This window comes from Cornus florida, unplaced genomic scaffold (assembly GCF_030987335.1).
Source record: "Cornus florida cultivar Cherokee Brave unplaced genomic scaffold, ASM3098733v1 CherokeeBrave_3.0.0_Hap2_Chr08, whole genome shotgun sequence".
Taxonomy (NCBI): Eukaryota; Viridiplantae; Streptophyta; class Magnoliopsida; order Cornales; family Cornaceae; genus Cornus; species Cornus florida.
Genome location: NW_026775578.1, coordinates 33,328,976 through 33,348,298, shown reverse-complemented (window position 1 = coordinate 33,348,298; position 19,323 = coordinate 33,328,976). Strand labels below are relative to the sequence as shown.

Sequence of the window (19,323 nt, the reverse complement as noted above, 5' to 3'; positions counted from 1 at the left end):
GTAGATGAAGATGATGGAAAGTGATGGTGACTGACTTTTACAGAACAAAAACTAGGGCATGTGAAGTTTGTCATAAGCCACAGCATTTTTTGGCACCCATTTCAATGAGGTCCAACCCTAGATTTGGACCCACACTCATCAAAATAACTAATAATAACTATAATAATAACATGATTTATTATTATTGTAATAACTTATGTACAAATTTATGTGTGTTTTTTTTTTCGTTCACAAATAACTCTCTATGTGTCTCTAAGAGGTTCGAACTTTCTACTTTTTATTTTTTTAAAAAATAAAGAGATGCCGATAGGCCACATAATATTTAAATTTAACGCAATATCCTTTGAATGAATGAAAAAATATATTTTCTCTCCACCTTAATTTAGTTGTTCATCTTTTCTTTTCGGACTGTTTTAAAATAGTTGTCTACTTTTAAAGTTCAAACAACTTTTTTCACATCTTTCATTAAATACCTTTGAAAATTTTAAAAATTCTAAACTTGATTGTATATATATTTTCATACGTGAAAGAGTAATTTGCTAATTTTTAAAAGGGATAATACAATAAGTACATATCACCAACAGTACTCTAGCAATATTAAGTCCTTATTTCCCAAAGAAAAATCAGGGGTGTATGAATACCAATTAAGATAAATTAATAATAAATATTATAATTACATATCCCTCAAAAAAAGATTTTATTTCTGAACCGTGACATTTAATATGGAACCAATGGAGTGAGCTTATATTTTGATCCTATAAATCGTGGTCGATTTATATTGAATATGAAATAATAATTCTAACGGTCCCCAACTCTATCATCATCTTTTTGTGTCTCTTTGTATTTGTTTATTATTATTATTTTTTACCTTGTGTCACTTTTTCAAGTACTACATCAATTTGGTTTTTGTGGGCATGAGAGATTCTTGAAAATGTCCCTCTCTATGCCAACCAAATTGGCAAGCAGAGACACCAACATATGTATAAAAAACAATGGAGTGAAAAGGAAAAGACACGAAAGGAATAAAAAGTACAAAAATTCAAAGAGAGAGACACCCCAACCACCTCCTTATGTTAGGAGAGCTGGGAGCACCATCTACTTTTCATGATATGATTAGAATATTTGACCAGCCTGTTTTTACTGTTTCAGATTCCAAGCAGTAAATAATAATATATCTCTATTCTTTCTATGTATCACCAAAAATCGGTCACAGTAAAAAAAAAATTGGTCCAACAAAATTACCTTCCTCTATTGTACGGATCTTTGTATTAACCATAAACAATGGCATCCCTCTACTATCATTTTGTGGCATACAACAAGAAATTACAAAAATTATATGGTCTCAATAAATCAGAAATTTTTTGATTATTTTTTTTTATTACATGACATTTCTTATTTGTCCAGCCACACAATCTCAAACCAACATTTATCTAAGTAAAAAATAAATTGTACTTTACAATTGTCTGGAAATAAGGTGGTAAGATGTTGATATAGTCATTTTCAAGAGATATATGTTATTGAATAAAAATATATCAACACAGATAATAAAGTCATTTTACCTGACCACAGGACATCAATAGTCCAAAGATATAACATACCTCCCCATCTTTAAAGAGGAAGGGAGAGTTCCGATGTGAATAAAATGTGTAAGTAAATTTGTGACTGTTTCTTGTTTATCCCTTTATTTAATAATGATAATTGGATAAAATGTAATTTAATATATATATATATATATATATATATATATATATATATTATGAGTTATCCAATAAAAAAATATAGTTTTTCAATTATGCACTAAGGGTGTAAGAATATTGACAGAGACTTGAAAAGTAAGTCATTAAGATTTCACTTTTGAATCGCACTCCTGCTTTAAATGATATGTAATAATACAAAAATTTTAAGTAGAATTAAACCTTTTATTACTAGAGAATAAAGTGCAATTAAGCTTTTACCACGTGATACACCATTGGATGAACATCATTGCCTTGTGGTGTATTTTTATAATAAATGCTTGGTGAAGTGATGCGAAAAATAGGAAAAAAGAAAACCTTCATAGTTACTTTTTAGGAAACTTTAGGGTTGAGTCCAAAATAATATTCAACGATTGTTAGTTGTCAATGAAACTTGCTCTAACCCTCCATTATTAACCTGCCATCTTTGAAACGTGTCATAGTGAGATTTGTCTTTAGTGTCAATCGCCATAAAAGGCTTGGTTGAAAAAATTATTTTGCTTATGTATGATTTTCACTAGTATTTTTGTCCACACAATTCCACCAATACTCATCCTCACGTCTTAGCCTCATATGCATGGTAATTAGGTTGCAAATGTTCTTGCGAAACTTTTTAGGAGTCATCTAGCAAAGGATACTGTTCTTGATCATATTTCTGATAATATCCTTGTTCTGGCGGCTACGGATTGCTTATTTTAATTCGTGCTATGTTTGTGTTTGCAAGGTTAAATAAAAAATAATAAATACAAAATAATCCTCCAATACAAGTAACACCTCACTAGAAATAATTTTATCACAAATATATAGTCAATTTCAAGCTTGAAACTAACATTAATAAAAATAAAAGATCACTTTTATTTTTATTAATGTTAGTTTCAAGCTTGAAATTGACTATATATTTGTGATAAAATTATTTCTAGTGAGGTGTTACTTGTATTGGACTTTTATTTTTATTAATGTTAGTTTCAAGCTTGAAATTGACTATATATTTGTGATAAAATCACTTTTATTTTTATTAATGTTAGTTTCAAGCTTGAAATTGACTATATATTTGTGATAAAATTATTTCTAGTGAGGTGTTACTTGTATTGGACTTTTATTTTTATTAATGTTAGTTTCAAGCTTGAAATTGACTATATATTTGTGATAAAATTATTTCTAGTTTATCAATTTAACAATTCTTAATATATGAGTCTTGTCGACAAACATATGTTCACGAACTTGTTTACAAATTCAACGAGCAAAGTCAAAAGGTTTTCATGCTTGACTTATTTATCAAATGAGCTCAAAGAGTAAGTAGAGAGCATCTCCAATCGATATGTCAAATCTTATGTGGCATTTGCAACAGCTATTTTTGACATCAAAAACTCCTCCAACCAATACCTCAAATGCCTACTTGACCTTTGGCATACCATAAGCTATGTCAAATTTAGCATATCAAAAAGTAGTATGCCAAATAAAATTTTCCTATTATTTTGTTTATGAATCCCACAAACAATTCAAATTTAGTATATTGAGCATCTCCATAGGAAATTTCAAATATTAATAAATTTGACATTTCGATTGGAGTATGTCATATGTCAATTTACCACATTTTATTTGAGGTATGAAATCATGATTCTTTTCTATTATACACTATATATTTTCACAAATTTAAATTTTTTTAAGTCATTTTTAATTACTTCATCCCGATTTGTTAAAAAATAACTCGATTAATTTGCCTATTTTACAATATTTTTTCTCTTGAATGTTCATCTCCATGCTCAACTAAGAAAGAATAATAAAGAAAAACTATTTCCACTTACTCTACACGAAACAAATTATATATATTACCAATAGGCTGGCCTAGCGGTACCAAGCCTCTACTTCTCAAAGAGAGGTAAGAGGTTCAAATCTCAGTGGAGGCATGTGTGTGTGAGTACCAACTAAGGAAAAAAAAAAAAATTTATATATATTGAAAGATTGAATCAGGAAGTATCCAATAATGCATTGTTTTGGGATATTAAAAAATTACAACTTGACGTGTCCATGGATTGGATTTTTATTTGAATGGGTTTAACTCAAATATGAAAAGAAGATTTAATCCCATAATTCATTAACTGTCTAAATCCGAAAATTTGAGTTAAACAAATTATATTTGGATTATGGTCAATGAGATCCGACATAATATATCTTATAATATGTTAAACATACATACGTAATTTAGTGTTACGATATATAATAGTGTAAAAAGCAAATAAAAACCCTACGCCTTGGCATTTAATATACCCCCAACATTTTAAAATTGTGCAAATAAGGGCATTCAGTACTTTGACGTTAATGAAAGATTAATGAAATGTCTAAAATACCCATACCAGCCTGTGGAGGGAAAAAAAACTCCCTCCAATAAAAAGCGCACACGTCATCACTACACATATCTGCATTCCAAGGACATATAAGGCCCATCATGCTCAAGCCCAAATTGAGGGTATTTACAGCCCAAGACCATCGTTATTTGTCCTCCAACCTCCATCAAGGCCGAATCAAGAGGTCATCAACCCAACTTGTTAATATTTAACATCCGGTCCGTTACTCAAGCCCAGCCGGATCAAAATATGTTCAGCCCAGTTATTCAATAATGCACAAGTCCTACCGGTTGAAGGATTTACTGTAGAAGGAAAATTCTGAGATAGGAAGTTCTGTACAAGGCAAGTAATACGTATAGAAAGTTATACAAGGGAAAAGCTCTATTTGTAAAGAAACTCTGTATAGGAAGAATTGGAGGACAAGCAATGCGAGTCCTACCTTAATTCGACCACCCTTTTATGTATAAATAGGGGCTCAGACCTCCAATAAAAGGATCAAGCAATTCTACACTTCTCTATACACTGTTCTTATTTATTCTTATTGTTTTTTGAGTGTGTTGTTTTATTTTTCTCAATCATTATTGGTTGAGCGAAATTTTGCACCTACACAGCCATAAAACTAAAAAAAATGTAAAGCGCCAAAAATATATATATATATATATATATATATATATATATATATATATATATATGCAAAATGTGTGACTACCCTTCCGAAGTTAATTGAATTAATCCCTTATATTTATCAAATTATACAAATAAGTATATTCCATAAAAATTTGAAAGAGAAAATTGAGCGAGAGAAATGGAGATGTTGAAATAATAGGATATTTCAAGACACTCAAAGATGGCTGTTATTATGTGTTAAAATATGAAAATATATAAAAGGGCAAAGCGAGAAAAAACATCCTTAATGTTATATTTTTGGGCAAATAACACCCCTATCATTTATTTTGGGTATATAACTCCGTTAAATTTGAAAAAATGAGCAAAGAAGGACTTATGTAGTGTATGTAAGTACGTTAAGTTTGAAAAATGAGCAAAAAAAAGGATTTGAAGCACTGTTAAGATATAAAATTTCGAAAACACCTTTATCTCTTCCTATAATGCCCTTATAAGGCCAAAGTGAGAAAAACACCCATAATGTTTACATTTTGGATAAATAACACTCATAATGTTTACATTTTGGGCGAATAATACCTCTATCCTTTATTTTGAGTATATAAGTCCGTTAAGTTTGAAAAAATGTAGCAAAAAAGGGCTTGATGTCATTCTTTTGTTAAAAATTTAACATTTTTAAGATATAAAATTTTAAAAATACTCTTTCGATAATGTCCTCACACACACACACACACACTTGTCACATTTTAGATTTTTTACTTGTTTTTTATTCAGTTGTAGAGGAATACTTTAGTCTTTCCAGCATTCAGGTCCTTATTTGCACCAAAATTGAATGTTAAGGAAATTTAGAATGCATATGGGGTTATATACTCTATACATATATCATATGGGTGTTTTTTGCCCGCAACCTTATATTATATATATAAAAAGAGAGACAATTTAGTTATTTCACATTTCATTAGATTTTTTTTACTTATTTTTTTATTTAGTTATAGAAGGACATGCACTTTAGTCTTTTAACCATTTAGTTCTTTGTTTACTCCAAAATTGAAAGTTATAGACTTTTTAGAATGTATAAGGGGTTTTTCGCTACGCATACTATAAAGGTATTTTTCGCTCGCTACCCTATATAGAAGTTTGTGAATTAAGGGCATTGTGGGCATTTAAAAAAGGGTTCTTAGAGTTTTCAGATAACTTTTTTGTCAAATTTGAGAGTTAATAAATATTTTTTAATGATCGTTAGGCGGAGGGTCATTTTGCACATATTTTCAAATGTTAGGAGGTTATTGTGAAATATATATTTTGGGGAGCATGTGAAAAATATATATATTGAATATTAGTTAATTTCGTTGTCAAAACAAGTCCGATCGAGTTGTAATTTTCTGGTTCAAAATTTCAAGGTTGAAGATCGAATGCAGATTTGAAGAATTTCAAGTGTTCATGATATACTACACTCTAAGATGATGAGAACAATGCTATAAAAAGTTTTGAGAGGTAGTGAGAACATTTAGGAAGGGTTTTGGATGTTTTAGAAGAAGATTTTACATTCTATCATCTTGAACTGGTTCAAGATTTATCGAATAGGTTCAAGAAGTCCTAGTACTATTCCAATTTAAGTTTCCTTCTTCTTAATGTTTCCTTTTTTATCCCAATTTTCTTCCAAGTCCTATGCACGAAATTTATCATATTTTCTGAGGGATTAGGACTTTCTAAACTCTATATAAACCTTGTTATATACATTGGTTTATTGATGGCTTTAAAAGCATCAATTCTATATTTTGAGAAAGCCTTTAGAGAGATATTTTATAGACGGCTTTTGCATACAAAATTCAGATTTATTAGAGAGCTATCTTTGAGCTAGAGATATTTTTATTCATTCAGAAAATCAATCTGATTTTTCTGATTTTATTTTTGAGAGCACACACATAAACACAAGAGTGATTTAGGAGTGTTATTCTCTATCTCATAGGAATTGAAGCATAATTGAAGATTCAGAAATTCCTGAAAAGTAGAATTCATTCGTTCTTCGTCAAATTCAGATCTAGAAGAAAAGGGGTGAAGCGATCATACTTTGAAGGGGTTAGAGCATTCGTGGAGTGTTGTCTGATCTACCTGCAACTCTTCTACAGAGATCGAGAGTAAGCCTGAGGTCCAGAGCTGTTGGACAGGGGAGTCGCAAAGTCAAGGATTGTCAGCGATTGGTTTTTGGTAGAACGATAGGGTGTGAGACTGAGTCAAAGTTCGATATACTTTGTTTCAAACATAATGGATTGTTTATCTCAGGACTGTATAGTCTAACGAGGTTTTTTGTTATAATTGGTCTATTCTACCAATTGGGGTTTCCTCGCTAAAATCCTGGTGTCATCTCTCAAACTCTATTTACTTTACTTGCACTTTATTTTTGCTTTGTGGTTTGATTATAGTTTTATTTCGGTAAAATTAAAATAAGTAAAAATTGGATAAAAGAGCAAGTTGAATCTATTTACCATCTCTCTAGATTATCAATCCATATTATATTCCACAATCACTCTGCTGCGCACACTCAACAAGTGGTATCAGAGCCATCCTCTATACATTGAGTTGTTACTTGTGGAATTTTTTTTTTTTTTTTTTAAAAAAAATCTCTATTTTTGTTTTCAAAATTTGATATGGATAATGTTCTTAAGGAAAGTGGATCTATTCAACGTACTCTTTGTTTGATAGTGATAACTATGTGTTGACCTTAAGGATTTCCTCCAATGACAATCTAGTTGTTTTGATGATAACAAACTATTAATGGTGTTTAAGGACTAATGTTCACATTGAGTGTTATAGATGACTTATATTCAATGAAGAACCTCAATGAAGATCATAAGGACCATTCCAAGTATTCCATTATTCAATATCACATCAAGGAAAGAAATGGATACAAAGAAAAGTTGAAGTTGCAAAGAAAGATAGCTTGGACATCAATGATCAAGAAAGCAACTCAAAGAAATGAACAAAGCAAGAATACCTCAAAGCCTAAACGATCATGGACAAAGAATGAAAAAATGGGTAGATAGGATGGTGAGTGTTTAGGATTCAATGTTAAAGTATTTATGAATCCATTTGAAGCTCATCTCTATAGGACCATGCATATCATATCATCATTCATATGCTCCTATATCAATTAGCAATTGACTATACATTTCATTCATATACAATTGACATATAGAGTCTTTACTAAAGAGTGAGTTAGTTCAAGTTTGCATAAGCTTTGAAAGAACTCATCACTTGTGCTAAAAATGCTAAGACCATGCACATCAATCATAAAATTCACATTGGTCAACGATTAAGGCATGAGAAGCCTTTATTACCATGAGTTGGTAACGGACATTAGGATCCCATAATGCGCGTCATGAAAAATTGTGTTTTTGGCTAAATGTGAAAAATGGATTTTTGAAATAATGATTATTTCAAAATTATTTTTCCCAGTAATAACTCTTTATACTTCAACTAGCCTAAATTGATTTTATCATAATTTTTGACCAAGTCTACATTGGTCTACATAAGGATTCATTTTTATCAAAACTGTCGAAAATCCAAATTTGTACTAAAACTAAATTTCTACATTTTGATTTAGTTGGATTTCAATTTTTTTAGTATTTTTTATTGAATCCAAATGGGGGGTAGATCATTATTTACATTGTAAACTTAAAGTAAATGGACATATAAATACTGTAATGACATTTACTTAAATGTTTTCAATGGAAATAAGCTGTGTGCAGATGTCCTATACTGAAAGTCCTATGCATAAGTTGTCATCTGTCAAAACTGTCAAAATACCAGGTTTTACGTCGACCGGTTCTAACTTCACGTCGACCGGTATCTAGGCAGTACTGAAATTTCAGGAACATAACATATACGTCGACTAGTTTGATACACACGTCGACCGGTATCTAGGCAGTAGCAAAATTCAAGAAAAGGCACTTTTACGTCGACTGGATTAAGCATACATCAACCGGTTCATAAAAGGATACGTCGACCGGTTTGCAGCATACATCAACTGGTTTATGCCACATGTCGACCGGTTTGGTCACAGCTCTGCAAATTCAAAATTCAAATGGCTAGAATTTCATTAAATGCTTCCAACTACCTGCAACAGCTATATTGAGCTCGAATTTTCTACAAATACAGTGGGTTGGTCTGGAGATTAATGACACTACTTGAGAGAGCATTCAAGAACATCATTCAAGTGCATCCAAGAGAGCTTTTGGCTCTACCATTATACAGAGCTTTTGTTCTGCTTTTACTTACTTATAGAGCCTATGTTTAGACATCAATCTTCATCTCATATACAAGCTTCCATAGCTGAACCAGAGTGAACTTCAGAGAGCATTTCGTGAGCCTTTGCTGAACTTTTGTTCTATCTCTCATACATTTCATACTTAGAGTTTGAGCTTCACTTGATTTCATATATACTCTATTGTAAGGTTTGATTGTATCAGTTCTTGAGAGGATTTCTCGTACTACAAATTCTATCTACAAATCTGTTGTAAGCCTAAGAGGAAGAGTTTCTCTTAGCAAAGAAATTGTAAGGGCTGGTGTGGCCTATGTAAGACTAAGAGAAGTGGTCTCTTAGCAAGGATATTCTAAGGGTTGGTGTGACCCAAATGAAGACTAAGAGAGGTTTTCTCTTAGTAGGGAGTTACTTCTAATCAAGGTTTGCTTTCTACCTGTAAGGAGAAGTTATATTGGATTGGGAAGTCTCAAGAGGGATCTTGAGTCAAGGAATAGGAGTTTCCGAACCTTGCAAAAATCGCCATGTTATAGTTTGCAATTTCTCTTCCCTTATCTCTTTTACAATTGTGCTATAAATTGTTTACTTTCATATCTTGATTTCATATGTTGATTATTGCACAATAGGTTATATTGTTGATTAGAAATTGTATTTCTATAATTTGCGAAAATTGGCCATTTACTCTATTCACCTCCCCTCTAGAGTCAATTCTTGGGTAACACTATGCTTTTTGAAAACCTAACATGACAGCTTTTCTTATGACTCAAGGTAAATATGTTTGGACTGCAATTGAAAAAGGTTATAACAAACCTACAATCACAAAGGATGGAGTTACCATTGAAAAGGAAGAGTTTAAGTGGACTCAAGCTTAGAATAATGCTCTAAAAGGAAACACCAAAGCTTTGTTTTCGTTATTTAAATCGGTTGTCCAATCTGAGTTAGCTCGTATTGCTCATTGTAAAATTGCAAGGAAGGCATATGATATACTTCAACTTACCCATAAGGGTACAGATGAAGTCAAATCTTCAAAGATTGAAATGCTTGTGTTTCAATTTGAAAATCTTAAGATGGAAGAAGTTGAAACATTTTTTGAGTTTTACATGAAACTTAACCATATTGTGTCTGGCCTTCGAAAACTAGGAAAGAAAGTAACAGATAAGAAAATTAACAAGAAAATTCTTAGGTCTTTGCCTGAAAGGTTAAGAATCAAAGTTGAAACACTGCAAGCAACTCAAAACATCACTACCATGTAAGTTGATGAGGTTGTAGGTCATATTAAGAACTATGAGATGAAGTACTATGGAGATTCCCTAAAACCTAAAAACTTAGCCCTAAAAGCTTCAAAGTTTGATTCTTCCAAGTCTGAGGTTAGGTATGATAGCGAGTCTGATGAAGAAATTGCTCTCATCACTTGAAAGTTCAGAAATTTGATCAAGTCTGAAAAAATAAATGCATTTAAGAAAGGGGGAGAGTCAAGGTTTAGGAGCAGAGAGTTTTCATTTAGGGGAAGTGAGAGACAAGATAAAAGGAGAGAAGATGAGTCTAAAGGAACTGAGATTAAATGTTGGACATTTGGTGGTATAGGTCATACATCAATTGTTTGTCCAAGTCCTAAAATTGTTGCTAGGAAAGAGTCTAAAGATAGAAAAATGGATAAAACAATGAATGTTTCAGTTTCTAAAGAGAAAAATGCTTATTTTTCTGATGATTCTTCTAATGATGATGATAATTCTCTTGCTTTTGTGAATAATGATGTTTCTAAAAGATTGTCTTTGTCTGACACAGATGACTCGGATTTTGAGGACATAGCAAAATCTAATGATGAAGATTGTTACAAGGAAGCAACAAAGGAGAATTATGATAAAACCTTTAATGAATTGTATGTTACATATGTTCAAACGAAGAAATGCTTCAATAATCAATGTAGATAATTGAAAGAAGTTGAGAAGCAAAAAGATGCTCTGAAAAAGGAAAGTGAACAGAAAAAGAAGGAGATTGAAGATCTTCATGGAAATGTAAGATTCCTAGAAGGTGAAGTAAGTCAAGTTAATTTTGCAAAAGAATCTCTTATTTTCGAATTGGAATTTCTTGAAATTGAATTGAAAAAGTCACAAGAGAAATTGATTGGATTTATATTTGGGAAATTAAACTTGATGAGATGATTAATGTTGGTAAGAATGTGAATGACAAAATTGGCTTAGGTTTTAATGAAGCTTCATACAGTAAAGAGGGTAAAACTGTTTTTATTATTAATATCTTTTATTAAAAAATAAAAGAAAAGACTACACCCTTAGAATATTCATTTAATAAAAAAATATAATATAAATTAATTCATAAAATATTTGCTGGTTTATTGAACCGAAATGGATGGAATAATAATAGCCCTTACTGGTTCGGATCAGATCAGGTGGTCCACAACCAAAATCACGTGCATGACACGTTACGGCAGCTATGCAATGAAGTCATCAAAGCAAGTGAACAGTCTAAGACCGAGGTCCAAAAACATTCTAGGTTTCTCAAACTCTTTATGATTATTCATCACGTGACCCGCTGCTGTTAGAGAGAGAAAGTAGAGAGAGAGAGAGAGACACCCAAAGCAGCTCACAAGCATCAATGATCTCTTTGAGATTCATTTTGTCGCTGATATATAAAGTGTATGCATGCATATATAGCCTATCATAGGATGTCATTTGTACAACTTTGAAGTCACCTTTTGGATTAAAATTGGAAGGAAAATGAATGTAAAAGAGTACGAGAAATCATTTACTAAATTATTAAAAGTGTTCCATTTCTTGTTGTACTGTTATTTTTTTATTTATTTTTTTTGCAACTTATACTTGTGTTTGGATTGAAGGAACCGAAGAAAAATGAATGAAAAATTGAAGAATAATCTTATCTCATAAAGAAAACTTACCAATTAATAGGAGGAAAAAAAAAAAAAAAAAAAAAAAAAAGGTAGCAAAGAGAATCTCACATGGTCCGTTTGGCATGCGTTAATGTTTTGGAAAAAAATTAGAAGTATGTTTGGGAATGATATTTTTGTTAGGGCCCGTGTTGCACTAATGTTATTGTTTTGGGTTATGAACGGTTGTCAAAATAACAAAAAAACAATTTTATGGTGTTTTAGTTTTGGGTCATTATTCACGAAGTGTTTTAATACTGTGTAAAATAAACTAAGGTCGGAACAAATATACTTTTGTTGTCAAAATAGACACTATAATAATCCAAAAATAATAAAACAGAAACAAAAAGAAGAAGTTTACAAGACTTCTCGATTTGCCCTCTTTTTCAAAAGAAACAGTTTTCTATAATGTGGGACAAGCTTCTCAAAAACTGTTTTCCGATGCACAGTCGCCTGCCAGATCTGGATGCAAAGCTTTTTAAGCTCATCCGTCATCGCTGATTGTTCCACCAAATGCTATCGAACATTGGTTACCCCAATTCTTTCACAAACTTCCAAATCCACGAAAAAACTTTCGTTGGAAGCAGTGGAAAGCTGGCTGAACAATCAGCGATGACGGATGAGCTTAAAAAGCTTGCTAACATTATACCATTTTAAGCGTCGCCCATCTAAGTATGTCAAACGGGGCTATATGTGTTTCAGTATACTTTAGAAAGAAAATGACAAAAGTGTTCATAATTATCCATTTTATTTTATCATAAAATTTACCTTCTTATTTTTATTGTTGCCGCTTAAAAATGGCTATCTTATTAAATGATACATTAGTTATAACAAGTCTAAGTTTAAGAGATGTACATAGACTTACATTGTACGAATATATTATTTTTGATTTTACAGCGACGTCTTAACGTTATAATGGAGTAAGCTTACCGTTATTCTAACCACTTACAAAAGTATAAAGACTCGTTACGATCATTCTCAATAATTCAAAAAACATAAAAACTATTTAAAAATAATTATAAAATAATATTTTTAAAAAAAATTTTAAAAAATAATTCATAGGGAGATTTTCAGTTCTTAGAAAATAAAAGGTTATTTTTAAAAATTTTGAACCAGCCCAAAATAATTCTTCTATTTTATTTTTTATTTACCTTTTAATCCAATCACTGTCTGGTAAGTAATTCTTGGTACCATCTTGGTCTATTTCATCCTTTATCCAAAAAGACACATAAAATTAATTGCACAGAGGACTCTGTTGCACCTGCACTGCTTTCTCAGCTCTGTTGGAGTGAGAAAGACAGTACTCAGAGAAAGTGAAAGTGAAACATAGAGCTAGAGAGAGAAAGAGAGAGAGAGAGAGAAAGAGAGTGGATTTTATAAAGGTAAGGAATGCAGTCGCACCTGATGCAGATGCAGCCCATGATGGCAGCTTACCACCCCAACAACATTACCACTGATCACATTCAACAGGTCCTCTTCCTTTCTATCCTTCTCTGTCTCTGCCTTTCTTTGCTTCTCTCTCTCACACACAAACACACACACACACGCTCTGGCTACTGCTCTCTGTGGTTTGTCCCTGTACTTGTTACCTTATTTTTTTGTTGAATCAACATATGTATTGATCCCTTTTTAATGGGTATTTGTTGGTTATCTCTGCTCCTTCACAATCTGCTTTCTGATTGTTTCATCCCTGTTTAATGGGTGTTTAATGATTATTTTATTTATTTATACGGGTGTGGATGTTGATGGGTGTTCGTATATGTTATTTTGATATGTGCTAACAGTCTTCACATGGGTTTTAGCTTTTTTCTATGATGTTCTGTTCGAGACCCCCTGGTTCATGTATTACTGTTTTTTTTCATTATAAAAGTACTGTACTTTTTTTTTTTCATTAAAAAAAGAAAAATGGCAATGTTGCTTGTGGAGGTAGACATTGGTGGCCTTTGATATATATATATATATACGTGTGTGTGTGTGTGTTTGTGTTTCTTTTTTCTGGTTGATTTTATTAAATGAGTAATATATTGTTTTTCTTTTCATCTTGGTTTTCATTTGGGTATATTTTTTGTTTATTAGTTCATCCTTCTGTCTCTTCCAAATTATTTCTTATTGGTTTTCATTTGGGTATATTTTAGTTTTCATTTGGGTATACTTCCAGTTATGTTGTTTTGATGTTTCCTCTTCATTCTCAAATAGTCAAATGGGGTTTTTCTGGGGTTTATCTTTAATTTACTTTTTAATTGGTTCCTCCTTACTGGTCTTTTAAAATGGTTCTCTCCTAAATCAAAAGGGTTTTGCTAGTTTTGTTTCAGGAGAACAAATTGGTAGCCTTTTTGAGGTTTTTGGTGTCTTTCTCCCCTATTGTTTACAATATTGAGTTTTGGGTGAACTTTTATTTTCCAATTTTTATTATATATATATATATATATATATATATATATATATATATATATATTTGAGACTTGAAATTGCTGTATTACGTTATCATAACTCTGTAGTCTTGTGCCTATCCTCTTCCTCTAAGTTTATTATTAAATTGGTTGCTGTTTAGAATGATGTTTGTTTGCTAATGTTTCCATGTATCTCGTATAGTGGCCCCTTGCTCTTTCTTTTCCCCTTCTTTTCAGTAGATAAAAGATAAAAAGTGGATTTTAAAATTTTTTTGATGGGTAAATCACAGTCACCCATTTGTCCTATTGGACCTCAACCTTTTATCAAGGAGGAGGAGGAGGATATACCGTCTGAGATTAGCCCTTGGATTGTATGTCCATGTTTTCATCATCATCTTTCTCTTCTATGTAAAAAAATACCATGTAAGAATGGTAAAAGAGAACCACTCTTTGATGGTATTCATGTCTGCATCAGTTTGCTTCATTTTTTTTGTAAGGTTAAGCAATCTCACACACACCCGTGCCTCCACTAACTCCCGACCTTCCCTTTGGGGAGAAGGGCTTGTACCAGCTAGGCTATTGTCCATTTTTATTTTTTATTTTTCCGAATGGTTCAAAGCAAACACACACACCCTCACTAATTTTACCTACCACGGCATAAACACTCGACTCGACCTCTTATTTGGAGATTGAGAGGTCATACCATCTGGGCTAATGCTCATGGTTGAGCTTTAGATAGTTGAAACTGCAACTACTAAGTCTCTTTGTTGGATCCCACCCACTTAATCCACCAAAGGAGGTTTAAAGAAAAATTCTTGACAGAAAAAGTAACTTGTTTTTATGGGCTGTTCTGGATTGTCTAAATTTGATATTCTTCATTCCAAACTGACCTCAAGTTGGTTCCGAGTTTGCTGCTTGGCTAGTCTATAATATAGTATGAACTTGACCGGCTCACTTTGTGGATTACTGATCTCTTAGACCTTTTAGTTTTTTTGTGTGACTACTGTCATTGTAGATGTAAATCTGGCTGAAGGATCTGATACACGGTTTTTTTTATTGTCATCATATATTTTAGTTACCTCACTTTTTATAAGATAACATGAGTTTTTGTTGGTATAACTATACTTTCTTAGTATGTCATATTAATTTTGGTCATTTGGATAGCTCTCCGTCTTATTCTTAAAATAAAACTATGTTGTTTTGATCCTACTCTATTGTTCAAGTTCCATAAGCAATTTAGAGTGCTCAAGGCTCCCTCTTCTATGTAGGCCTAGTCTTAGATACGAGATGAGTTATTCACAAACGGAGACTAATTTTCTAATTTTTATCTTAGACTTGTAGAATCATATGCAAGATGCTTCATTTTGATTAAGTGGTTGGGTGTCCATATCTCATATTGTAGGCTCAATTTTAGCAATATTGCAACATCTTATTCATCATCAATTTACTTAGGAAAATGATTGTTTAGACCTAAAGACTCTTTGATGCTATCAATATATTGTCTGTGTTGATTAAGTTTTTTGTAGTACCACCCACAACTTCTATTATGATCTGAAATAAGGTTACAAGTGCATTGACATTCGTCGAAAAGTAAAATAGTATCTTCGTGTAACCTAGTGTCTAATACAGATAGCTCACTCGTTTTGAAGTAATAATATAATAGAATTGAATTACTAGATATGCGTTATAGGTGCATGTCCAATCAAAAGAGTGGACACATGTCCCAGACACAGCTACTTCACCCCTACTTTTCAAGAGTCCATATAACATAGTTACCCAAGACAATGTTAATCAAAAGAGGGAGAAGATGGAGAAAATAGTAATCATATAAATAAATCATGATGGGTGAGATGGAGTGCTTATGGCATATAATATGATCTTATTATACTTTTGAAATTCAAAGGTAAATTATATAAAAACAGTTATTGGATCAATTACTTTCTTCTTCTTATTTTATTTTATTGTTGTTCTTCATCATCATCATCCCTTCAACTAATGAATTAATTTGGGGGATGAAAAGTAAATAATATTCTGAATGATATATCATAAGAAGGTAAATAAAACCGAAAAGTGGATGTTAGCCATGCATAAGAGGTGGTGTCCAATAAATCTTCTATATTTTCCAATAATTGGAGTGTTAAGCCTGCTGTTATTTTGCTCAACTGTTCCTGGCTTTAAAATTTACATTTTTCAGTATCTGGATGAGAACAAGTCATTGATTCTGAAGATTGTTGAGAGCCAGAATTCAGGGAAACTAAGCGAGTGTGCAGAGTAAGTACGAATTTTCATTTTCCTTCAATTATGTTTTGTTTTTTTTTTTTGCTCGCTATTTTGTCTCACAAAATTTAGTTTGTTGCTTGCGTACATCTTTAGAATATATCTGAATAGAGTAATGAGGTGAGCTTGGAGGTTTTAACTTTAAGGGGCCATTCATGTAATGGGAGAAAAACTTAACCTACGAAATGACTCCTACCATTCTACAAAAAATGGGCATAACCATAGGATGAAATGTCACTTGTAGTTCTTTACGTACCTTAGACTGTTTCTCAAAGTTTCAATCAATTACCTCTTTAATCAATATTGACTTAGTGTCAATGTACCTCAGTACATGATTGATACTTTTCTCTAGCCAATGATCTCGTTATTGATTGACCATGGCGAATCTGATTCATTGACTACACAAGATATGACTCATATATAGGCTGGTGGAATAGTGGACTTGATCCGTGACAAAGTTATAGGAAATAAATAATGAGAAATGTTTATCGTAACATTACAGTAACGTTGTCGTGATGATCTGATCTCTGATAGTTTTACTGGAAGTTTATAGTGCCATATTGGATGGATATGGCTTCATCAATATCATGACGACGTTATTGTAATCAACAGGCTTTGTGGCTGAATATTGGTTTTAAAATTGTGTTTGAATCCTGGCGTCGTAAAATTCTAAGGTTCTTAAAATCTTCTTGCAATGTATAGCTATGTTTGCTTCACTTTTCCACACTGCAAGAAATACACTTCACTTGTCCACTAGCACTAATTTTGGCCTATTTTTTTGTCCATACATGGATTGAAAAAAATTGTGACTTGGAATTGTTATATTGTCTAGTAATCCTTTCTCGACTATGGCAGGAACCAAGCAAGGCTTCAGCGAAATCTTATGTACCTTGCTGCTATAGCTGACTCTCAACCTCAACCACCTACAATGCATTCTCAGGTACATACCTGTTTTCTAAATGCACTCTTTTATATGCAATTGAAGTCACATGATTAAGGGAGGAATAGCTAGATATGATCACAGTTAACTATTCTCAATAATTTCTATATTTCTTTTTTCTTCTAAAATACATTGTTTTACACCGCTTGATTACCTTCTCAGATGTCATCTCTAAATAAACTTATTATAGTCTGGTCAACTTCCAATTTGTGATTGTTTCAGAACGGACTAACTCTTAAATTCCCTAAGTAGACTTGATAGGGAAGCCTTGAGTCTAAAAACCTCATCAACCCTCCGGACAAGGATCCTTTCCAACCAAATCTCTCTCCTGAACTCCGCAGCTCTCAATCCTGCAGTTTAGATTCAACCATGTCATCATCTTGTTCAACTTTACCACTTGAAAAATCAGTTCTAACTTAAATTTTAACACGGAGTTTAACAAGATGATGACATGGCTGAATCTAGATTACAGGATTGAAGTCTGCGGAGTTCAGGAGAGAGAGTTGGTTGGAGAGGATCCATTTCCACTCAACTCCTTCTAGTGATGCTGCTTAAACTCGCTCTCTACTATAACTCTTTAATTCTAAATGCTATTATGTTTAAATTGAAAACACTCCAAAACAGATGCAAATTTCTTATCCATATTTGTTGATGACCAGTTCCCTCCCAGTAGCATTATGCAGCCTGGAGCAAACTACCTGCAACAACACCAGCAAGCTCAACAGATGACACAACAATCACTTATGGCCGCGCGTTCCTCCATGCTGTACAGCCAACAGCCTTTTTTGGCACTGCAGCAGCAGCAGCAAGCTTTGCACAGCCAGCTTGGCATGAGCTCTGGTGGCAGCAGTGGAATTCACGGGCTGCAAAGCGAGGGCAGTGGGCCACTTGGAGCTGGGGGTTTTCCTGATTTTGGCCGTGGCACGTCAGGGGAAGGCTTGCAGGCTTCTGGAAGGGGTTTGGCAATTGGGAGCAAGCAAGGTATGGGGAGTGCCGGTTCTGCAGAAGGGCGAGGAGGGGGGAGCTCGGGAGGCGGCCATGACGATGATGGAGGTGACACTCTTTACTTGAAAGCTTCAGAAGAAGGTAATTGAGAGGTATGCATAATGGACCTAGTAATCTGTTTAACATCTGAACTTAGGGAAGTTCTAGTCGGGGAAAAGTATTTACATTCAAAGCCAAGGAAACTTTTTATCTGATGCCAAATGTGAGGATTAATTTCCAGAACTGAGGGTTCTTAGTGTTTTCAAGTGGTGAGACTGTGCATCTTGTGGTAGTGGAATCATGTAAATTTCTAGGTTATATTATGTTGTGCTGTTGTTGATCATTTCTTTTAGGTCTTATTTTGGGTGTTCCAAATTGATTTCCATCTTGTTTCTTGTTATTGTGGTAATGCCAAGATCAACATCTGCCTTTTCAAACATATTCAGGATTGGAAATATGCTAGTAATTACCAACAAGCCAGTGGCCTAGCGGTACCAGACTTCTACTTCCCAAAGGGAGGTAAGGAGTTAGAGCATCGATGGAGGTCAGGGACAAAAAAAAAAAAATGCTAGTAATTTTTTTTAGGTATATATTGGACACAGCTTGCTCTATCAATTTGGTGCTTTCTGAATTGCATTGCCAAATTATGATTTATTTATTTATTTATTTTTAACAGACACTACTTTTAAATCACTACATAGCTTTCCAATAGTTGGTACATTTTTTGGAACCTCATAAAAAACTATGGTTATGCCACATCAGATATAGTGCCTCATGGAAGTACATTTCCAAAATGATTTATATTTGATCTTAGAAAGTGTAATTGGAGTGGCATATTCAATATTCTTATGCATATGATTGGGAAATCAA

At 32.7% G+C, this 19,323-nt stretch overlaps 1 protein-coding gene across 6 annotated transcripts; it reads left to right on the top strand.

The window, feature by feature from the left end:
- Positions 1-13,113: 13,113 nt before the first annotated feature.
- Positions 13,114-18,800, top strand: LOC132271205 (GRF1-interacting factor 1-like). Of its 6 annotated transcripts, none has more exons than XM_059772517.1 (4): positions 13,114-13,332; positions 16,447-16,523; positions 17,385-17,469; positions 18,129-18,800. In XM_059772517.1, exons 1-4 carry the CDS (start codon positions 13,252-13,254, stop codon positions 18,561-18,563), a joined length of 678 nt encoding a protein of 225 aa, XP_059628500.1. In that variant the 5' UTR covers positions 13,114-13,251; the 3' UTR covers positions 18,564-18,800. The 6 variants fall into 6 exon arrangements, with proteins under 6 accessions (XP_059628500.1, XP_059628504.1, XP_059628499.1 ...); XM_059772521.1 differs by lacking the exon at positions 13,114-13,332 and adding an exon at positions 13,341-13,430; XM_059772516.1 differs by lacking the exon at positions 13,114-13,332 and adding an exon at positions 14,405-14,623.
- Positions 18,801-19,323: the final 523 nt, after the last annotated feature.